The sequence below is a fragment of the Pleurodeles waltl genome, chromosome 3_2 (genome assembly GCF_031143425.1).
Source record: "Pleurodeles waltl isolate 20211129_DDA chromosome 3_2, aPleWal1.hap1.20221129, whole genome shotgun sequence".
Taxonomy (NCBI): Eukaryota; Metazoa; Chordata; class Amphibia; order Caudata; family Salamandridae; genus Pleurodeles; species Pleurodeles waltl.
Window position 1 is genome coordinate 182,930,123 of NC_090441.1, and position 22,011 is coordinate 182,952,133.

General features: G+C 47.1%; 1 protein-coding gene across 2 annotated transcripts in view; it reads left to right on the forward strand.

The window, feature by feature from the left end:
• The window catches only part of LOC138286661 (astacin-like metalloendopeptidase), a 518,669-nt gene that overhangs the window by 250,773 nt on the left and 245,885 nt on the right, over nt 1-22,011 (forward strand). For both annotated transcript variants that reach the window (XM_069227126.1, XM_069227127.1), the window contains exon 12: nt 5,835-6,054. In XM_069227126.1, coding sequence (XP_069083227.1) covers nt 5,835-6,054 — 220 coding nt within the window. The remainder of the gene's footprint in view (nt 1-5,834; nt 6,055-22,011) is intronic.

Below are 22,011 nucleotides of genomic sequence, written 5' to 3' on the forward strand. Positions count from 1 at the left end.
TGTATGTCTTTTCCTGCACTTCTATTAGACAGTCCGCAGAGATAAGGGATGGGCTTTCTAATCTATTCAATGTTTATGACTATTGATGAGGATCCCCTGGAAGAGAAGGATAAGTTACTTACCTGTAAATCCTAGTTCTCTTCCAGGGGTATCCTCATCAAAGTCATAAACAACCCACCCTCCTCCCCGGACGCGAGTCTCCTAGAAGTGCAGTACAGACCATCTATCTAATCTGTTGGATTCTTTGTCACCTTAAAAAAGTACTGACCTAACAGTGAACCAACTGTCACCTCTCCTTCACCCCTGAGACATGGTGGGATACTGGAGGTGCTCAGGGTCTTAAAGGCATGGTGCCAAATTTTGTGGTTCTGCTGCTATTAACTTGCATGCAGCCTATTGGCTTATAATGCTCTGTTGTTTTCAATGTAGTTTTTTCTCTTTTCACGTGTGTTGCTGGTATTTTTTCTGTGCCCTCCAATTGGGCTTCAGAAAGTTTTCTTGTAATTATAAGGGAGAGTGTTTAAAAAAAAAAAAAATCCATAGAAATAAAGCATTTTAGCCTGTTTATCAACATAGTCTGCATTGCTATTATACACATGTATACATGATTCTGGTATGGAAATTATCTACTAAAAAATTTTATTTTCTCATATATATTTCATGCTTATACATGTGTGTTTTTGTATGTGCTCCGGGATCCCCGCACGAAGGCGGGAATATTCAATGTTTATGACTTTGATGAGGATACCCCTGGAAGAGAACTACGATTTACAGGTAAGTAACTTATCCATATAGGTTGTACTCTGCACCAACCCTAAGTTTCTCTCGAAGGTGGTTTCACAGTTCTAACTTAATTAATCTATTACATTTTCTGTGTTTTTTCCCTCAACCTAACTCAGCTGCTGAACAGGCTTTATCTACATTAGATGTTAAACAAGCCCTCATGTATTATATTGACAGAAGTAACAGCCTGATTTAGAGTTTCGCAGAGAGGTTACTCTTTCACAAACATGATGGATATCCGTCAGCCTTTTTACAAGTTCCATAGGCTACAATGAAATTGAAATTTGGCGGACGGGATATCCGACACGTGTGTGATGAAGTGACCCCCTCCACCAAACTCTAAATTCAGCCCAAACTTTTTAGGAAAAACAAAAGAGCTTTTTGTTGCTTTCTCCAAACCCCATACACGGTAAGCCATTTCTAAATTAGTCATTGCTAAATGGATTTTTAAATGCATCCAGATAGGCTGTGCTTGTTAAAGTGACCTTAACTATTCCTCCTAGAGCCCACTCCACTCTGAAAAAAGGAGACTCTAAAGTCTTTCTTGGGAATATTACTATTGCTGAGATTTTTAAAGCAGCTACATGGTTCACACTACATACCTCTACAAAACATTATTGTGTGGATGTACTAGCTCGCCAACAAGCCAATGTTGGTCAGGCAGTTCTATGTTCACTTTCCCAAACCACTGCAACTCCCACAGGCTAGTCACCTCTATTTTGGAAGGAGTTCTTTACAGTCTATGCACAACATGTGCATCTACAGCCACATATGCATCAAACAGAAAATGTTACGTACCCAGTAATCATCTGTTCATTGCATGTAGTGCTGCAGATTCACATGCACCCACCCTCCTTCCGGATCCCTGTTGTTGTTGCAGTCACTTTTATATTTCCTAATTTCCTCTTGCATGGACATCTCTCTATACTATGCTTCACTTCATATTTCATCCTCACCCACCACGCGGGAAACAATCTAACAATGGAGTTGAGAACCATGTGCATTACCAGCATGAGGAGGAGTCACAATACCTTGTTAGTCAAAAGACTTTCTTTGAAGAAAAACAACTTGCACGCATCAGAGCTCAGCATTGGATGGCAGTGATATGCAAAGCTTGTGAATCTACAGCACTACATGCCACAATCAGATGCTTACCTTTGTGATTACCAGACGTGGCTTTACACTTGTAAAATAGTTTTTTCTGTCATGTTGCACTTATACTGCGCTGTTTCCCTTACTGTTTGACATAGCTATGGAGCCATTGGCCACCAGACTCCGGACGCATGCACGACAGTGGGGCATACCAGAGCTACACACACACCACATCATCTCCTTGTATGCAGATGCTGCCTTAGTCTACTTGCGCAACCACGTGGTGTCTATGCAGTGTGTTGGAAACACTAGATACCTATGCAGACATCTCTGGCATGCGTGTAAACTGGTCTAAATCCTGTATTTTTCCCCTGACTCCTATCCCACCGGAGCTCCAATCAAAACTACCAGAGTATCACTTGCCGCAGTGTCATACCACCTTTAAGTATCTGGGCATACAGGTATATCACTCAATGGAAGATATCAGAGAAGGTAATATAGACAGAGTTCTTTGCTCCATACGGGGCTCAATGCCCTTTTGGGGGCCACTCCCCTTGTCGCCCATGGGCAGAGTGGCCATCGCCAAAATGCTCATCCTACCTCAACTCCTACACTACTTTGCAGCGCTCCCGGTTGTCCGACCTCGCTCATTCTTTAAGTCCCTACAGGGTATAGTGACAGATTTTTTATGGGGAAAAGACAGACGCTGCGTGGCTTCAACCACAACACAATACCCACAGGTTGAGGGGGGCTTGGGTATGCCTAATTTCGAAATGTATTACGCAGCCGCCCAGCTACAATGGCCAGTTGCTTGGTTAGGTGAATGTCACACAGCAGAGAAAACAGTGTTAATGGACACGCTTGCACTGTTGCCAATGCTGCTTTGGTTATCCGATAGGTCCTGCCCCACTCCACGTGGTAACAACATATTGGACCCTGCCAGGACATGCTGGCTGTGATATGTTCATGGTAGGAGCTCCAATGCACCATACTCCCCTCTGATTCCTCTGACACATCTACCCAAAGCCCAGGCCCTGCTGGTACACCACAACATGGCTCCGTGGAAGGAAGTGGGCCTAGATAACGTTGGTGATTTCTACTCAGATACTACACTACTGACATTTGGCGAACTGATGGAGAACACGAGGATACGTGCTGGCGCCTTTATGTCATATTGCACAATGTGGCACCTATTGCGTATCACATGGGGTACGGGTGACGATGAACCCTGACATCACAGATCCTTACGCTGATCCTCTCTATTGGTGGCACAAAGGGAGCAGTATCACGGTTATACTCCATATTGTTGTCGGGGGCTTGCCCGGGTTTGGAGCACGTGAGATCCCGCTGGGACGTAGCACTCCCTGCACCTTTGTCGCAGGGGGCCTGGACAGTGGCGCTCTCCTCTGTCAACAATGTTTCTTGGAACCCTAGACTCCGCTACACCCAATTTAATTATTTACACCACTCCTACTTATCCCCCTCCTGCATAAAACGCATGTTTCCCGCATCGGACCCAGTATGCCCCTGTTGTGCGAAGCCATTAGCGGATTTCTATCACATGTTGTGGGAGTGCCCTCCGTTATCTATAGCTTGGCAACGCATTACTGATACAGTAACTGACATTACTGACCATGCCTTAAAGGTGACACCGGAGTCCTGCTTGCTGGGACTGCACCGCTGCGTCAGAGGGGACAAACAACTACATAGATTCATAGATCTGGCCTTCATACTTTTTAAACCTTTAATAGCAACCCACTGGAAGGCACCACATACCCCCAGCTATACCGGTTGGTTGCATGATTTGCTGCAGTGGTCGCATGCGGAGGCCCAAACTCTATGCCACTTACAGAACAGAGGGTTAGCACAGGGAGGCTTTGAAATCTGGGATGCCTTCATTGTACGCATAAAGGCTAAGGACGACACACGCCCACTTTAAACTCCCCACAAACATCGCTACACTAGTTGGGCACATGTTCCCCATGCTTCTGGGATTTCGGAGCCCTATTGATGTAATTCTTTCAGCTCCATCGGGGCGACTCGCTCTGCAGCTACAGCGTACACCGGAGGACGGTGTGTTGGTGCTGGGTGCCCCGCTCCCGCCCCAGCCACTCATGGCGTAATTTATACTGCTCCTACGATATTAATGCTCAGCGCCACTCGGCAAACATAATCAGTCGCTATCGCATGCTCAGGCACTCTGGGATGAGCTCCCCCCTCTGGTTCAGGAACTAGCGCTCCACCCTCGCATTGTGTATTGTATTGCTAATTCTCGTTATGTGGCACAGTTAACTGTTGTTGTTTCAGTTGTATTTCTGTTTGACTGATATAAATCATGTCTCTGTGACTGTGTATCTGGATTGCTATCTCAGGCAAGCTTTGCCCTGAGTGTCTTTATCAAAGTAATAAAGAGATTTTTTTTTAAATGTTGCAATTATACGCAAAAGTAGCTCTGTAAAGCATGTTCTTTTGTACGAGATTCACCATGAACAAGAAATGTCTTTAGACCTACCTACAACTTAACCAATCTAAAACAGAGTTGTTAACTTTTGGTTAAAGGCAAGTCTGCCCTTGTAAGTTCCACTCAGAAATGTACCCCTGCAGAAAAAAATGAAGAATCTAGGATCTGTGGTCAATCCTAAAGCTTTTCTCAAAACGCACGTACATGCAGTAATTAAAAGCTGGTTTTACAACATCACCCAGCACAAACCCCCACTGCCTAGTCTCTTCCTAAAGAAATGGCCACGGGCTGTGGTTAATGTCAGTCTAGATTATTTGAATTCCCTTTATGCAGGCTTAGTAATAACATTTTGGACAGGCTTCAAATGGCAAAAAATGATTCAGCTTGTCTGACTATCAGCCAGTCTAAACGCGACCACATCTATCTGTGTGCCAAACTTTAATTTTCAAATTTAAAATCTCTTATACAGCTTATGGATACTAGTAACTTAACCACGATAATCATTTGCTATTTGCCCACATGAGAGTTTAGCAACCAAAACTCAATATAGGTTTCAAGCCTCCTTACATTAGCTGTGCTGATGGAGGAGGGGGCTGTTGATTTTCAGCACAGTCACGATTACTATGGTACTCTGTGGTCATGTGGTCATGGATATCAGGCTCACACCCGATCGGGAGGGCCAGAAGGAGAAAGCTCACCCACTTGTTGGGCTATGCACTACTTAATAAATGCTGTGACTCACTCCCTCCTTCTTACTCTGCCATGAGCTTCTTCTTTTCCGTCTGATTGTGGGGTTTTAGAGCCTGGCTTGACAGTGCAGCTGTCAACAGATAATTATGTCAGAATCACCAAGAGAGGGGCTTTAGCTCTGCCCACATGTTGGGAGTCAGGAGTACATGTGTTGATTGGGCAGAAGTTGTGTTTGGTCTCCACACAACTGTAATCATTTTGTTTATCCAGCTGCCTGACCTTGAGGTTTCACAGCACATACGTGCCATTGTATTACTATTAAAGTGTCTTGGATAACTAGATAATTTGTGATGTTTTTCTCTGGAAGCAGCACAGATGGGAGAAGGGATTTTTAGGTCTTGCTTGACAGTGCATTCATAAGGCAGACCTAATGGCATTGCCAATGCTTGTTACAATCGTGGTTGTTATAAAAGAAGGCAGGGTTGTATGACAAAATATCTACAAAAAATATCAATCTGATATCAACTTCAAATATCGTTGGGTTTTCCACTGACCCTGTGCGCTGACAGTGCCTTTGTCTCCTAGCGATGGAGTCTCTGACTCTCTACACACTGACATTCACCAAGGAGCACCTGATGTGTTTAGGAATATTTACAGAGAAATAATACGGCAAATTTATTAAGCTGATCATTGGACAGGTGAATGTTTTCTTGGAAGAGGTTGTTCAAGGCTTCATCGCTACTTACATGAAAAGGGTTTCCTTGAAATGTCCTGAATGACATGTTTCTCCTCTTGTCCGTCACAACAGATATCGCTGAATATGGTCACCATATCCTTCCCAGCACAATCTACTTGCACATATAACTCTCTGAGCATCTATGATGACGCAAAACCATATTCTAATCTATTGGGCACGTACTGTACTCAAGCGCCAGGCATCATTACATCTTATGGAAACACGCTGCGCCTCGTCTTTAAAGATGCTTTCCCCAGGGATAACAATGGCTTCCTAGTGACATACACCTTCTGTAAGTATAACCTGTATGATAAATTTCAGTATAAAATGGCACTAGGTAAATGAGAGTATGGTTGTGCAGGCTTAACCTTGTATGGATTGATCTAGTGCACAGTATTTGCAATGAAATGTTTGACTTGCACATGTTAGTGACATACCATATCACAAGTTCCCTAAAGGACAGTATGTTGACATATGTAACGGGAGCAGTTTGCTGGAACAGCTATAATATGCAGATACATAAGACCAGTTATCCTATTTTCATCCGTTTAGAAAAGAAGTTTAAGTAAATAGCACATTGTGTGTAACTTATATATTGTTTGCGTGACAATTCTAAGCATATAATATTATTAAGAAAGCACATGAAAAACATTTTACTCTGGTCGCTAATTCAATTGTATGATTTTCTTACGAGAGATGAACCAGGCACAGCCTAGACTGCGTACGAGCAACTTACGCCCCCAGATCTCCTAAAGGTGTGTGCAGGCTCTCGTAGGACAGAAGCAATGCAGGCTGCAGTATACCTATAAACCCTAAGCAGGCTGCAGCATACCTGTAAACCCTAAGCAGGCTGCAGCATACCTTTAAACCCTAAGCAGGCTGCAGCATACCTGTAAACCCTAAGCAGGCTGCAGCACACCTGTAAACCCTAAGCAGGCTGCAGCATACCTGTAAACCCTAAGTAGGCTGCAGCACACCTGTAAACCCTAAGCAGGCTGCAGCACACCTATAAACCCTAAGCAGGCTGCAGCATACCTTTACACTAAGCAAGCTGCAGTATACCTGTAAACCCTAAGCAGGCTGCAGCATACCTGTAAACCCTAAGGAGGCTGCAGCATACCTTTAAACCCTAAGCAGGCTGCAGCATACCTGTAAACCCTAAGCAGGCTGCTGTATACCTGTAGACCCTAAGCAGGCTGCAGCACACCTGTAAACCCTAAGCAGGCTGCAGCACACCTGTAAACCCTAAGCAGGCTGCAGCACACCTGTAAACCCTAAGCAGGCTGCAGCACACCTGTAAACCCTAAGCAGGCTACAGCATACCTGTACACTAAGCAAGCTGCAGTATACCTGTAAACCCTAAGCAGGCTGCAGTGTACCTGTAAACCCTAAGTAGGCTGCAGTATGCCTGTAAATCCTAAATAGGCTGCAGTACACCTGTAAACCCTAAGCAGGCTGCAGCACACCTGTAAACCCTAAGCAGGCTGCAGTATACCTGTAAACCATAAGCAGGCTGCAGTATACCTATAAACCCTAAGCAGACATAGAGTACATGAATCACCATGAAGATACTTTTACTCTGTCATCGTGCTTTCCACCATCGACAAATGCTTGGGAATCTAAGTTCATAGCTTCAAATGCAAACCCCGGCCTCCATATCAGTGAGTCTTGGAAAAGGACGCCTGTCACGGGCTCCAATGATTTCCTGTATGACCAAGGGTAAAACCAAATCCACATCCCAGTGGAATTATATGGAACCACAATCGTCAAAAGGACATCCACATTTTTCAAACAGAACAGTTGGGAGGATGCATTTAAGTACATCTCAATAGAAAAGAAGAAACCGGGAAACAATTTTATATTTTTTATTTTTTTTTATTAGCATTTCGATGATAAGTAAACGTTGAAACTTACATGAAATTCTCGCATTACTAATGTCGTCACAACGGCAGTAGCCGGAAGCAATCAGAGAACTTACATCCAGGTCCCTCACCCCCTCCTGCTCCCCTCCCCGGCAGCCCCAGGTCTTCACGCCCCTGGTCCCAGGCGTGGTGAGAGATAGTCAGTACTGGGGTACACAGAAATCACCGATGTTCGTTCCATTTCCACCTTAATCTATTTATGTGGACATCCTCTACTTTCAAAGACTGTCTTCTCTGCCTGCATACACCAGTCCATATCTCTCTTCCACTCCTCTAAGCCCTTTATTATTGCACCTCCCCGAAGCCTGGCTATATTTCATTTCAGGTACACAGCCTACGGGTAGGTCCTGTGTGAGGGATTGCAGGATGCCAATCACTTTGCTTTCCTTATGGCTCGTGTTTACCTATGAAGCCGAATCCTAAATGAAGGACCGTTGACCCTTACTCTAGACTAGCCTGACGTGCAGCCTTTTTGTAGTAAGTGACTGTAGTTTAATGTGACTACCAGTTTGTGACGTATTGAGTCCGTGTGTTCCATTCAATAGGAGAAGTGTTCATTTGAGTTTTGTGGTCCTGATGAAGTGTTGATGGATCCATATGGACCGTGCAGACACGAAACATGTTGACCCTTTTTTCAGGGGTATAAGATAGTCCCTTATCCCCAACCACTATTGGTATTTGAAGAGTGCTTGAGCAATACCTCATTCCTTACTCTCGCTTCTTTGTTTTTATTGCCTTGGCCATTTCCCTTTGCTGATTATTAAAATTTGATGTCCTGTTTGGGTTTTAAGCCAATTTTAATCTTTCCTCTCTCTCCTACTTTCTATAGTGGCTGTAGGTTGGCATTGACCTCTCTACTTTGTCTTCATCACGGCTCAGTAAAAAGATCTCCGGCAAAGTGCCCACTTATGGGGGTGCCCGTCAGACATTGCAGTGCCGGTCTGACGAGGAGCTTGCCCGATGATGAAGCATGACATCCAAGTGTGTGTGTGTGAGGGCACTTGCTTCTAACATAAGGGCTGCCCTTTGTTCTTTCCTTTTGGAACAGTGTATCTCATATTTGTAATATATTTCATTTGGCCACATCTGGCCCAGGGTCACCCACAGGCAGTCCGTGCAGGTAAGGTCTGTGTCACCCCAAATGTTCAGCAGGCACAACCTGGCTCTTGGTTCCAGCCCACCCCAACACACACACTCCATGCAACGCACCACTTTGATCCAGTAATTCTGCAGAACAGGGCAGCCCCAGATCATATCATAAAAGGTACCTATTTCTTGGGACAGACCTATGAGGTCCCATTTATCAAATTCCTTTTGTAGTGCCAAAGTGCCTAGGCGTGATGTGTCCTACAGGGTGTACTATGAGTGATCTTCCCTTCCCAGCCCATGGCTTTCAATCCGGTGTGCCATATGGTAAAAGTAATGGCTGTGAGGTAAAACCTCGATGGACGTTTCTCACCCCCATAAAGCGCCCGTCAGTAGCCCCCTGGATGCACATTTCTTTTGTCCATTCTGTAGGCCGACTCATCCTCCAGGTTGACTACGATGAGTCGGGAGGCCCATTAATATCGTCGTATGTCACGGAAGGCTTTTCCTCCATCATACCAGCCCCTTGTCAACTTCTGGAGCGCTATGCAAGAAGGCCCCACCCTCCCAGAGAAGAATGTGTGTTTTACTTTCAATGGTTCGGAAGTAGAACTGTGGCATGGAGTAGCGTGTGTTCTGAAGTGCATATAGGAATTGCAGCAGGGCCATCAATTTAAAGAGGGCCACCTTACCCAACAAGGAGAGAGGTAAGGTTTTCCAGTGCAACCAGTCCTTTTGCAGACACTGCAATGGGGGTTCAAGGTTACATGCATAGAACACAGTTGGGTTCCTGGTATCAAATATGCCTAGGTGATAGAACCCTTCTATCACCATGCGTGCCTCACAACCAACCAGAAGGGTCGAGGACACTCTATGCAGGATGTAGATCTGTGATTTATTCCAGTTGATTGTGTAACCAGAGTGTTGATGATATATAGCCATTATTTGCATTATTCTGTTAAGGGTGAGCGGAGGGTCCGTTATATAAAGGAGGATGTCATCCGGGTAGAGGGAGATGCGATGCTCCCAATCCACTGTCCATCGCAGACCTTTTATCAAGGGATCACCTCGAATCTACGTCGCCAGTGGTTCCAGTATCGATGTAAAAATCAAGGGATAAAGTGGACATCCCTGCCTGGGTCCCCTTTTTAGAGGGAATGATGATGATATGCCCCCATCCACTGTTACTTGTGCCAGGGGACCAGAGTACAGTAATCGGATCCTAGAGAAAAACCCAACTTTTCTAGGGCCACATACATGAAGGGCCCTTCCCCTGTTTCAAACGTTATTCATGCATCCAACTACAGCACAAGTGCATCTTCCCAGATCTCTGAGGTGCTCCCCAGAATACCATGGAGCCACCTCAAATTGAGTGCCGTGTTCCTATCTGGCATAAAGCCAGACTCCGGATGGACCAGAGATTTGATCACTCCCACCAGTCTCGTGGATCAGTGTTTCACCAGGATTTTAACTTCTGCGTTCAGCAGCAATATGGGCCTATATGAGGCACAATCATCAGGAGGTTTATTTTCTTTGGGAATTACCACTAAGCTCCCTAATCGCTGATCTTGGAGAAGATGGCCGATGTTTTGTCTCTCGATAAACATGCTCAGGGCGGGTGAGGCCACACTTTCGTCTGTCAGTTTGTAAAGTTCAATAGGGAGGCCACTGGGACCCATTGCCTTGCCCTACCCTAGGTTGCAGATTGCCTGTAATATCTCAGCTTCTGTTCGGTCTTCCTCAAGGGCTTGCCTATCTTCCCAGTAGAGTGCCGGCCTACGAATATCTGCAAGGAGTTCACAGCATTCGTCAATCGTGGCCACTTATGTAGGAGAATACAGATGTGCATAACAACCTCAAACAAATCTGCTGTGCCTTGCCTGTCACTAATCGGTTCACCCTGAAGGTCTGGGATATGCAAGACCCATCAGGCCTCGCCTCCCTCTTATCTAACCAAGCTAGCAATTTCATATAAGAGGTGCTGACAGGCTCTGTAGTGACTTCTTGCCACCTTCTCCACTACATCTCTGTATTCTTTCTGTTTAACCCCTTCGCTGCCAGGCCTTTTCCCCCTCCTGTGCCGAGCCTGTTTTTGGCTATTTGGAGCAGTTCGCGCTTAGGCCCTCATAACTTTTTGTTCACATAAGCTACCCACGCCAAATTTGCGTCCTTTTTTTCCAACATCCTAGGGATTCTAGAGGTACCCAGACTTTGTGGGTTCCCCAGAAGGAGGCCAAGAAATTAGCCAAAAAAGAGTGAAAATTTCGTTTTTTTCAAAAAAATTGGGAAAATGGGCTGCAGAAGAAGGCTTGTGGTTTTTTCCCTGAAAAGGGCATCAACAAAGGGTTTGCGGTGATAAAATCACCAGATTCCCAGCTTTCAGGAACAGGCAGCCTTGAATCAGAAAACCCAATTTTTCAACACAATTTTGGCATTTTACTGGGACATACCCCATTTTTACAATTTTTTGTGCTTTCAGCCTCCTTCCAGTCAGTGACAGAAATGGGCATGAAACCAACGCTGGATCCCAGAAACCGCAACATTTTTGAAAAGTAGACAAAAATCTGAATTCAGCAAGGGGTCATTTGTGTAGATCCTACAAGGGTTTCCTACAGAAAATAACAACTGAAAAAGAAAAATATTGAAATTGAGGTGAAAAAAACATCAATTTTTCTCTACGTTTTACTCTGTAACTTTTTCCAGCAATGTCAGATTTTCGAAAGCAATATACCGTTACGTCTGCTGGACTCTTCTGGTTGCAGGGATATATAGGGCTTATAGGTTCATCAAGAACTCTAGCTACCCAGAGCCAATAAATGACCTGCACCCTGCAGTGGGTTTTCAATCTATGCCGGGTATACAGCAATTCATTTGCTGAAATATAAAGAGTAAAAAATAGCTATCAAGAAAACCTTTGTATTTCCAAAATGGGCACAAGATAAGGTGTTGAGAAGCAGTGGTTATTTGCACATCTCTGAATTCCGGGGTGCCCATACTAGCATGTGAATTACAGGGCATTTCTCAAATAGACGTCTTTTTTACACACTGTCTTACATTTGGAAGGAAAAAATGTAGAGAAAGACAAGGGGCAATAACACTTGTTTTGCTATTCTATGTTCCCCCAAGTCTCCCGATAAAAATGATACCTCACTTGTGTGGGTAGGCCTAGCGCCCGCGACAGGATATGCCCCAAAACACAACGTGGACACATCACAGAAAACAGAGGTGTTTTTTGCAAAGTGCCTACCTGTAGATTTTGGCCTGTAGCTCAGCCGCCACCTAGGGAAACCTACCAAACCTTTGCATTTCTGAAAACTAGAGACCTAGGGGAATCCAAGATGGGGTGACTTGTGTGGCTCGGACCAGGTTCTGTTACCCAGAATCCTTTGCAAACCTCCAAATGTGGCTAAAAAAACACATGTTCCTCACATTTCTGTGGCAGAAAGTTCTGGAATCTGAGAGGAGCCACGAATTTCCTTCCCCCCAGCGTTCCCCTACGTCTCCCGATAAAAATGATACCTCACTTGTGTGGGTAGGCCTAGCGCCCGCGACAGGAAACGCCCCAAAGCGCAACGTGGACACAGCCAAATTGGGGAAGGAAAACAGAGGTGTTTTTTGCAAAGTGCCTACCTGTAGATTTTGGCCTGTAGCTCAGCCGCCACCTAGGGAAACCTACCAAACCAGTGCATTTCTGAAAACTAGAGACCTAGGGGAATCCAAGATGGGGTGACTTGTGTGGCTCGGACCAGGTTCTGTTACCCAGAATCCTTTGCAAACCTCAAAATTTGGCTAAAAAAACACATGTTCCTCACATTTCTGTGGCAGAAAGTTCTGGAATCTGAGAGGAGCCACGAATTTCCTTCCACCCAGCGTTCCCCCACGTCTCCCGATAAAAATGATACCTCACTTGTGTGGGTAGGCCTAGCGCCCGCGACAGGAAACGCCCCAAAGCGCAACGTGGACACAGCCAAATTGGTGAAGGAAAACAGAGGTGTTTTTTGCAAAGTGTCTACCTGTAGATTTTGGCCTGTAGCTCAGCCGCCACCTAGGGAAACCTACCAAACCTGTGCATTTCTGAAAACTAGAGACCTAGGGGAATCCAAGATGGGGTGACTTGTGTGGCTCGGACCAGGTTCTGTTACCCAGAATCCTTTGCAAACCTCAAAATGTGGCTAAAAAAACACATGTTCCTCACATTTCTGTGGCAGAAAGTTCTGGAATCTGAGAGGAGCCACGAATTTCCTTCCACCCAGCGTTCCCCCACGTCTCCCGATAAAAATGATACCTCACTTGTGTGGGTAGGCCTAGCGCCCGCGACAGGAAACGCCCCAAAGCGCAACGTGGACACAGCCAAATTGGTGAAGGAAAACAGAGGTGTTTTTTGCAAAGTGCCTACCTGTAGATTTTGGCCTGTAGCTCAGCCGCCACCTAGGGAAACCTACCAAACCTGTGCATTTCTGAAAACTAGAGACCTAGGGGAATCCAAGATGGGGTGACTTGTGTGGCTCGGACCAGGTTCTGTTACCCAGAATCCTTTGCAAACCTCAAAATTTGGCTAAAAAAACACATGTTCCTCACATTTCTGTGGCAGAAAGTTCTGGAATCTGAGAGGAGCCACGAATTTCCTTCCACCCAGCGTTCCCCCACGTCCCCGATAAAAATGATACCTCACTTGTGTGGGTAGGCCTAGCGCCCGCGACAGGAAACGCCCCAAAGCGCAACGTGGACACAGCCAAATTGGTGAAGGAAAACAGAGGTGTTTTTTGCAAAGTGCCTACCTGTAGATTTTGGCCTGTAGCTCAGCCGCCACCTAGGGAAACCTACCAAACCTGTGCATTTCTGAAAACTAGAGACCTAGGGGAATCCAAGATGGGGTGACTTGTGTGGCTCGGACCAGGTTCTGTTACCCAGAATCCTTTGCAAACCTCAAAATGTGGCTAAAAAAACACATGTTCCTCACATTTCTGTGGCAGAAAGTTCTGGAATCTGAGAGGAGCCACGAATTTCCTTCCACCCAGCGTTCCCCCACGTCTCCCGATAAAAATGATACCTCACTTGTGTGGGTAGGCCTAGCGCCCGCGACAGGAAACGCCCCAAAGCGCAACGTGGACACAGCCAAATTGGTGAAGGAAAACAGAGGTGTTTTTTGCAAAGTGCCTACCTGTAGATTTTGGCCTGTAGCTCAGCCGCCACCTAGGGAAACCTACCAAACCTGTGCATTTCTGAAAACTAGAGACCTAGGGGAATCCAAGATGGGGTGACTTGTGTGGCTCGGACCAGGTTCTGTTACCCAGAATCCTTTGCAAACCTCAAAATGTGGCTAAAAAAACACATGTTCCTCACATTTCTGTGGCAGAAAGTTCTGGAATCTGAGAGGACCCACGAATTTCCTTCCCCCCAGCGTTCCCCCACGTCTCCCGATAAAAATGATACCTCACTTGTGTGGGTAGGCCTAGCGCCCGCGACAGGAAACGCCCCAAAGCGCAACGTGGACACAGCCAAATTGGGGAAGGAAAACAGAGGTGTTTTTTGCAAAGTGCCTACCTGTAGATTTTGGCCTGTAGCTCAGCCGCCACCTAGGGAAACCTACCAAACCTGTGCATTTCTGAAAACTAGAGACCTAGGGGAATCCAAGATGGGGTGACTTGTGTGGCTCGGACCAGGTTCTGTTACCCAGAATCCTTTGCAAACCTCAAAATTTGGCTAAAAAAACACATGTTCCTCACATTTCTGTGGCAGAAAGTTCTGGAATCTGAGAGGAGCCACGAATTTCCTTCCACCCAGCGTTCCCCCACGTCTCCCGATAAAAATGATACCTCACTTGTGTGGGTAGGCCTAGCGCCCGCGACAGGAAACGCCCCAAAGCGCAACGTGGACACAGCCAAATTGGTGAAGGAAAACAGAGGTGTTTTTTGCAAAGTGCCTACCTGTAGATTTTGGCCTGTAGCTCAGCCGCCACCTAGGGAAACCTACCAAACCTGTGCATTTCTGAAAACTAGAGACCTAGGGGAATCCAAGATGGGGTGACTTGTGTGGCTCGGACCAGGTTCTGTTACCCAGAATCCTTTGCAAACCTCAATATGTGGCTAAAAAAACACATGTTCCTCACATTTCTGTGGCAGAAAGTTCTGGAATCTGAGAGGAGCCACGAATTTCCTTCCACCCAGCGTTCCCCCACGTCTCCCGATAAAAATGATACCTCACTTGTGTGGGTAGGCCTAGCGCCCGCAACAGGAAACGCCCCAAAGCGCAACGTGGACGCTGCCAAATTGGTGAAGGAAAACAGAGGTGTTTTTTGCAAAGTGCCTACCTGTAGATTTTGGCCTGTAGCTCAGCCGCCACCTAGGGAAACCTACCAAACCTGTGCATTTCTGAAAACTAGAGACCTAGGGGAATCCAAGATGGGGTGACTTGTGTGGCTCGGACCAGGTTCTGTTACCCAGAATCCTTTGCAAACCTCCAAATGTGGCTAAAAAAACACATGTTCCTCACATTTCTGTGGCAGAAAGTTCTGGAATCTGAGAGGAGCCACGAATTTCCTTCCCCCCAGCGTTCCCCTACGTCTCCCGATAAAAATGATACCTCACTTGTGTGGGTAGGCCTAGCGCCCGCGACAGGAAACGCCCCAAAGCGCAACGTGGACACAGCCAAATTGGGGAAGGAAAACAGAGGTGTTTTTTGCAAAGTGCCTACCTGTAGATTTTGGCCTGTAGCTCAGCCGCCACCTAGGGAAACCTACAAACCAGTGCATTTCTGAAAACTAGAGACCTAGGGGAATCCAAGATGGGGTGACTTGTGTGGCTCGGACCAGGTTCTGTTACCCAGAATCCTTTGCAAACCTCAAAATTTGGCTAAAAAAACACATGTTCCTCACATTTCTGTGGCAGAAAGTTCTGGAATCTGAGAGGAGCCACGAATTTCCTTCCACCCAGCGTTCCCCCACGTCTCCCGATAAAAATGATACCTCACTTGTGTGGGTAGGCCTAGCGCCCGCGACAGGAAACGCCCCAAAGCGCAACGTGGACACAGCCAAATTGGTGAAGGAAAACAGAGGTGTTTTTTGCAAAGTGTCTACCTGTAGATTTTGGCCTGTAGCTCAGCCGCCACCTAGGGAAACCTACCAAACCTGTGCATTTCTGAAAACTAGAGACCTAGGGGAATCCAAGATGGGGTGACTTGTGTGGCTCGGACCAGGTTCTGTTACCCAGAATCCTTTGCAAACCTCAAAATGTGGCTAAAAAAACACATGTTCCTCACATTTCTGTGGCAGAAAGTTCTGGAATCTGAGAGGAGCCACGAATTTCCTTCCACCCAGCGTTCCCCCACGTCTCCCGATAAAAATGATACCTCACTTGTGTGGGTAGGCCTAGCGCCCGCGACAGGAAACGCCCCAAAGCGCAACGTGGACACAGCCAAATTGGTGAAGGAAAACAGAGGTGTTTTTTGCAAAGTGCCTACCTGTAGATTTTGGCCTGTAGCTCAGCCGCCACCTAGGGAAACCTACCAAACCTGTGCATTTCTGAAAACTAGAGACCTAGGGGAATCCAAGATGGGGTGACTTGTGTGGCTCGGACCAGGTTCTGTTACCCAGAATCCTTTGCAAACCTCAAAATTTTTCTAAAAAAACACATGTTCCTCACATTTCTGTGGCAGAAAGTTCTGGAATCTGAGAGGAGCCACGAATTTCCTTCCACCCAGCGTTCCCCCACGTCCCCGATAAAAATGATACCTCACTTGTGTGGGTAGGCCTAGCGCCCGCGACAGGAAACGCCCCAAAGCGCAACGTGGACACAGCCAAATTGGTGAAGGAAAACAGAGGTGTTTTTTGCAAAGTGCCTACCTGTAGATTTTGGCCTGTAGCTCAGCCGCCACCTAGGGAAACCTACCAAACCTGTGCATTTCTGAAAACTAGAGACCTAGGGGAATCCAAGATGGGGTGACTTGTGTGGCTCGGACCAGGTTCTGTTACCCAGAATCCTTTGCAAACCTCAAAATGTGGCTAAAAAAACACATGTTCCTCACATTTCTGTGGCAGAAAGTTCTGGAATCTGAGAGGAGCCACGAATTTCCTTCCACCCAGCGTTCCCCCACGTCTCCCGATAAAAATGATACCTCACTTGTGTGGGTAGGCCTAGCGCCCGCGACAGGAAACGCCCCAAAGCGCAACGTGGACACAGCCAAATTGGTGAAGGAAAACAGAGGTGTTTTTTGCAAAGTGCCTACCTGTAGATTTTGGCCTGTAGCTCAGCCGCCACCTAGGGAAACCTACCAAACCTGTGCATTTCTGAAAACTAGAGACCTAGGGGAATCCAAGATGGGGTGACTTGTGTGGCTCGGACCAGGTTCTGTTACCCAGAATCCTTTGCAAACCTCAAAATGTGGCTAAAAAAACACATGTTCCTCACATTTCTGTGGCAGAAAGTTCTGGAATCTGAGAGGACCCACGAATATCCTTCCCCCCAGCGTTCCCCCACGTCTCCCGATAAAAATGATACCTCACTTGTGTGGGTAGGCCTAGCGCCCACGACAGGAAACGCCCCAAAGCGCAACGTGGACACAGCCAAATTGGGGAAGGAAAACAGAGGTGTTTTTTGCAAAGTGCCTACCTGTAGATTTTGGCCTGTAGCTCAGCCGCCACCTAGGGAAACCTACCAAACCTGTGCATTTCTGAAAACTAGAGACCTAGGGGAATCCAAGATGGGGTGACTTGTGTGGCTCGGACCAGGTTCTGTTACCCAGAATCGTTTGCAAACCTCAAAATTTGGCTAAAAAAACACATGTTCCTCACATTTCTGTGGCAGAAAGTTCTGGAATCTGAGAGGAGCCACGAATTTCCTTCCACCCAGCGTTCCCCCACGTCTCCCGATAAAAATGATACCTCACTTGTGTGGGTAGGCCTAGCGCCCGCGACAGGAAACGCCCCAAAGCGCAACGTGGACGCTGCCAAATTGGTGAAGGAAAACAGAGGTGTTTTTTGCAAAGTGCCTACCTGTAGATTTTGGCCTGTAGCTCAGCCGCCACCTAGGGAAACCTACCAAACCTGTGCATTTCTGAAAACTAGAGACCTAGGGGAATCCAAGATGGGGTGACTTGTGTGGCTCGGACCAGGTTCTGTTACCCAGAATCCTTTGCAAACCTCAAAATGTGGCTAAAAAAACACATGTTCTCCACATTTCTGTGGCAGAAAGTTCTGGAATCTGAGAGGAGCCACGAATTTCCTTCCCCCCAGCGTTCCCCCACGTCTCCCGATAAAAATGATACCTCACTTGTGTGGGTAGGCCTAGCGCCCGCGACAGGAAACGCCCCAAAGCGCAACGTGGACACAGCCAAATTGGTGAAGGAAAACAGAGGTGTTTTTTGCAAAGTGCCTACCTGTAGATTTTGGCCTGTAGCTCAGCCGCCACCTAGGGAAATCTACCAAACCTGTGCATTTCTGAAAACTAGAGACCTAGGGGAATCCAAGATGGGGTGACTTGTGTGGCTCGGACCAGGTTCTGTTACCCAGAATCCTTTGCAAACCTCAAAATGTGGCTAAAAAAACACATGTTCCTCACATTTCTGTGGCAGAAAGTTCTGGAATCTGAGAGGAGCCACGAATTTCCTTCCACCCAGCGTTCCCCCACGTCTCCCGATAAAAATGATACCTCACTTGTGTGGGTAGGCCTAGCGCCCGCGACAGGAAACGCCCCAAAGCGCAACGTGGACACAGCCAAATTGGTGAAGGAAAACAGAGGTGTTTTTTGCAAAGTGCCTACCTTTAGATTTTGGCCTGTAGCTCAGCCGCCACCTAGGGAAACCTACCAAACCTGTGCATTTCTGAAAACTAGAGACCTAGGGGAATCCAAGATGGGGTGACTTGTGTGGCTCGGACCAGGTTCTGTTACCCAGAATCCTTTGCAAACCTCAAAATTTGGCTAAAAAAACACATGTTCCTCACATTTCTGTGGCAGAAAGTTCTGGAATCTGAGAGGAGCCACGAATTTCCTTCCCCCCAGCGTTCCCCCACGTCTCCCGATAAAAATGATACCTCACTTGTGTGGGTAGGCCTAGCGCCCGCGACAGGAAACGCCCCAAAGCGCAACGTGGACACAGCCAAATTGGGGAAGGAAAACAGAGGTGTTTTTTGCAAAGTGCCTACCTGTAGATTTTGGCCTGTAGCTCAGCCGCCACCTAGGGAAACCTACCAAACCTGTGCATTTCTGAAAACTAGAGACCTAGGGGAATCCAAGATGGGGTGACTTGTGTGGCTCGGACCAGGTTCTGTTACCCAGAATCCTTTGCAAACCTCAAAATGTGGCTAAAAAAACACATGTTCCTCACATTTCTGTGGCAGAAAGTTCTGGAATCTGAGAGGAGCCACGAATTTCCTTCCACCCAGCGTTCCCCCACGTCTCCCGATAAAAATGATACCTCACTTGTGTGGGTAGGCCTAGCGCCCGCGACAGGAAACGCCCCAAAGCGCAACGTGGACACAGCCAAATTGGTGAAGGAAAACAGAGGTGTTTTTTGCAAAGTGCCTACCTTTAGATTTTGGCCTGTAGCTCAGCCGCCACCTAGGGAAACCTACCAAACCTGTGCATTTCTGAAAACTAGAGACCTAGGGGAATCCAAGATGGGGTGACTTGTGTGGCTCGGACCAGGTTCTGTTACCCAGAATCCTTTGCAAACCTCAAAATTTGGCTAAAAAAACACATGTTCCTCACATTTCTGTGGCAGAAAGTTCTGGAATCAGAGAGGAGCCACGAATTTCCTTCTCCCCAGCGTTCCCCCACGTCTCCCGATAAAAATGATACCTCACTTGTGTGGGTAGGCCTAGCGCCCGCGACAGGAAACGCCCCAAAGCGCAACGTGGACACAGCCAAATTGGTGAAGGAAAACAGAGGTGTTTTTTGCAAAGTGCCTACCTGTAGATTTTGGCCTGTAGCTCAGCCGCCACCTAGGGAAACCTACCAAACCTGTGCATTTCTGAAAACTAGAGACCTAGGGGAATCCAAGATGGGGTGACTTGTGTGGCTCGGACCAGGTTCTGTTACCCAGAATCCTTTGCAAACCTCAAAATGTGGCTAAAAAAACACATGTTCCTCACATTTCTGTGGCAGAAAGTTCTGGAATCTGAGAGGAGCCACGAATTTCCTTCCACCCAGCGTTCCCCCACGTCTCCCGATAAAAATGATACCTCACTTGTGTGGGTAGGCCTAGCGCCCGCGACAGGAAACGCCCCAAAGCGCAACGTGGACACAGCCAAATTGGTGAAGGAAAACAGAGGTGTTTTTTGCAAAGTGCCTACCTGTAGATTTTGGCCTGTAGCTCAGCCGCCACCTAGGGAAACCTACCAAACCTGTGCATTTCTGAAAACTAGAGACCTAGGGGAATCCAAGATGGGGTGACTTGTGTGGCTCGGACCAGGTTCTGTTACCCAGAATCCTTTGCAAACCTCAAAATGTGGCTAAAAAAACACATGTTCCTCACATTTCTGTGGCAGAAAGTTCTGGAATCTGAGAGGACCCACGAATATCCTTCCCCCCAGCGTTCCCCCACGTCTCCCGATAAAAATGATACCTCACTTGTGTGGGTAGGCCTAGCGCCCGCGACAGGAAACGCCCCAAAGCGCAACGTGGACACAGCCAAATTGGGGAAGGAAAACAGAGGTGTTTTTTGCAAAGTGCCTACCTGTAGATTTTGGCCTGTAGCTCAGCCACCACCTAGGGAAACCTACCAAACCTGTGCATTTCTGAAAACTAGAGACCTAGGGGAATCCAAGATGGGGTGACTTGTGTGGCTCGGACCAGGTTCTGTTACCCAGAATCCTTTGCAAACCTCAAAATGTGGCTAAAAAAACACATGTTCCTCACATTTCTGTGGCAGAAAGTTCTGGAATCTGAGAGGAGCCACGAATTTCCTTCCACCCAGCGTTCCCCCACGTCTCCCGATAAAAATGATACCTCACTTGTGTGGGTAGGCCTAGCGCCCGCGACAGGAAACGCCCCAAAGCGCAACGTGGACACAGCCAAATTGGTGAAGGAAAACAGAGGTGTTTTTTGCAAAGTGCCTACCTGTAGATTTTGGCCTGTAGCTCAGCCGCCACCTAGGGAAACCTACCAAACCTGTGCATTTCTGAAAACTAGAGACCTAGGGGAATCCAAGATGGGGTGACTTGTGTGGCTCGGACCAGGTTCTGTTACCCAGAATCCTTTGCAAACCTCAAAATGTGGCTAAAAAAACACATGTTCCTCACATTTCTGTGGCAGAAAGTTCTGGAATCTGAGAGGAGCCACGAATTTCCTTCCACCCAGCGTTCCCCCACGTCTCCCGATAAAAATGATACCTCACTTGTGTGGGTAGGCCTAGCGCCCGCAACAGGAAACGCCCCAAAGCGCAACGTGGACGCTGCCAAATTGGTGAAGGAAAACAGAGGTGTTTTTTGCAAAGTGCCTACCTGTAGATTTTGGCCTGTAGCTCAGCCGCCACCTAGGGAAACCTACCAAACCTGTGCATTTCTGAAAACTAGAGACCTAGGGGAATCCAAGATGGGGTGACTTGTGTGGCTCGGACCAGGTTCTGTTACCCAGAATCCTTTGCAAACCTCAAAATGTGGCTAAAAAAACACATGTTCCTCACATTTCTGTGGCAGAAAGTTCTGGAATCTGAGAGGAGCCACGAATTTCCTTCCACCCAGCGTTCCCCCACGTCTCCCGATAAAAATGATACCTCACTTGTGTGGGTAGGCCTAGCGCCCGCGACAGGAAACGCCCCAAAGCGCAACATGGACACAGCCAAATTGGTGAAGGAAAACAGAGGTGTTTTTTGCAAAGTGCCTACCTTTAGATTTTGGCCTGTAGCTCAGCCGCCACCTAGGGAAACCTACCAAACCTGTGCATTTCTGAAAACTAGAGACCTAGGGGAATCCAAGATGGGGTGACTTGTGTGGCTCGGACCAGGTTCTGTTACCCAGAATCCTTTGCAAACCTCAAAATGTGGCTAAAAAAACACATGTTCCTCACATTTCTGTGGCAGAAAGTTCTGGAATCAGAGAGGAGCCACGAATTTCCTTCCCCCCAGCGTTCCCCCACGTCTCCCGATAAAAATGATACCTCACTTGTGTGGGTAGGCCTAGCGCCCGCGACAGGAAACGCCCCAAAGCGCAACGTGGACACAGCCAAATTGGGGAAGGAAAACAGAGGTGTTTTTTGCAAAGTGCCTACCTGTAGATTTTGGCCTGTAGCTCAGCCGCCACCTAGGGA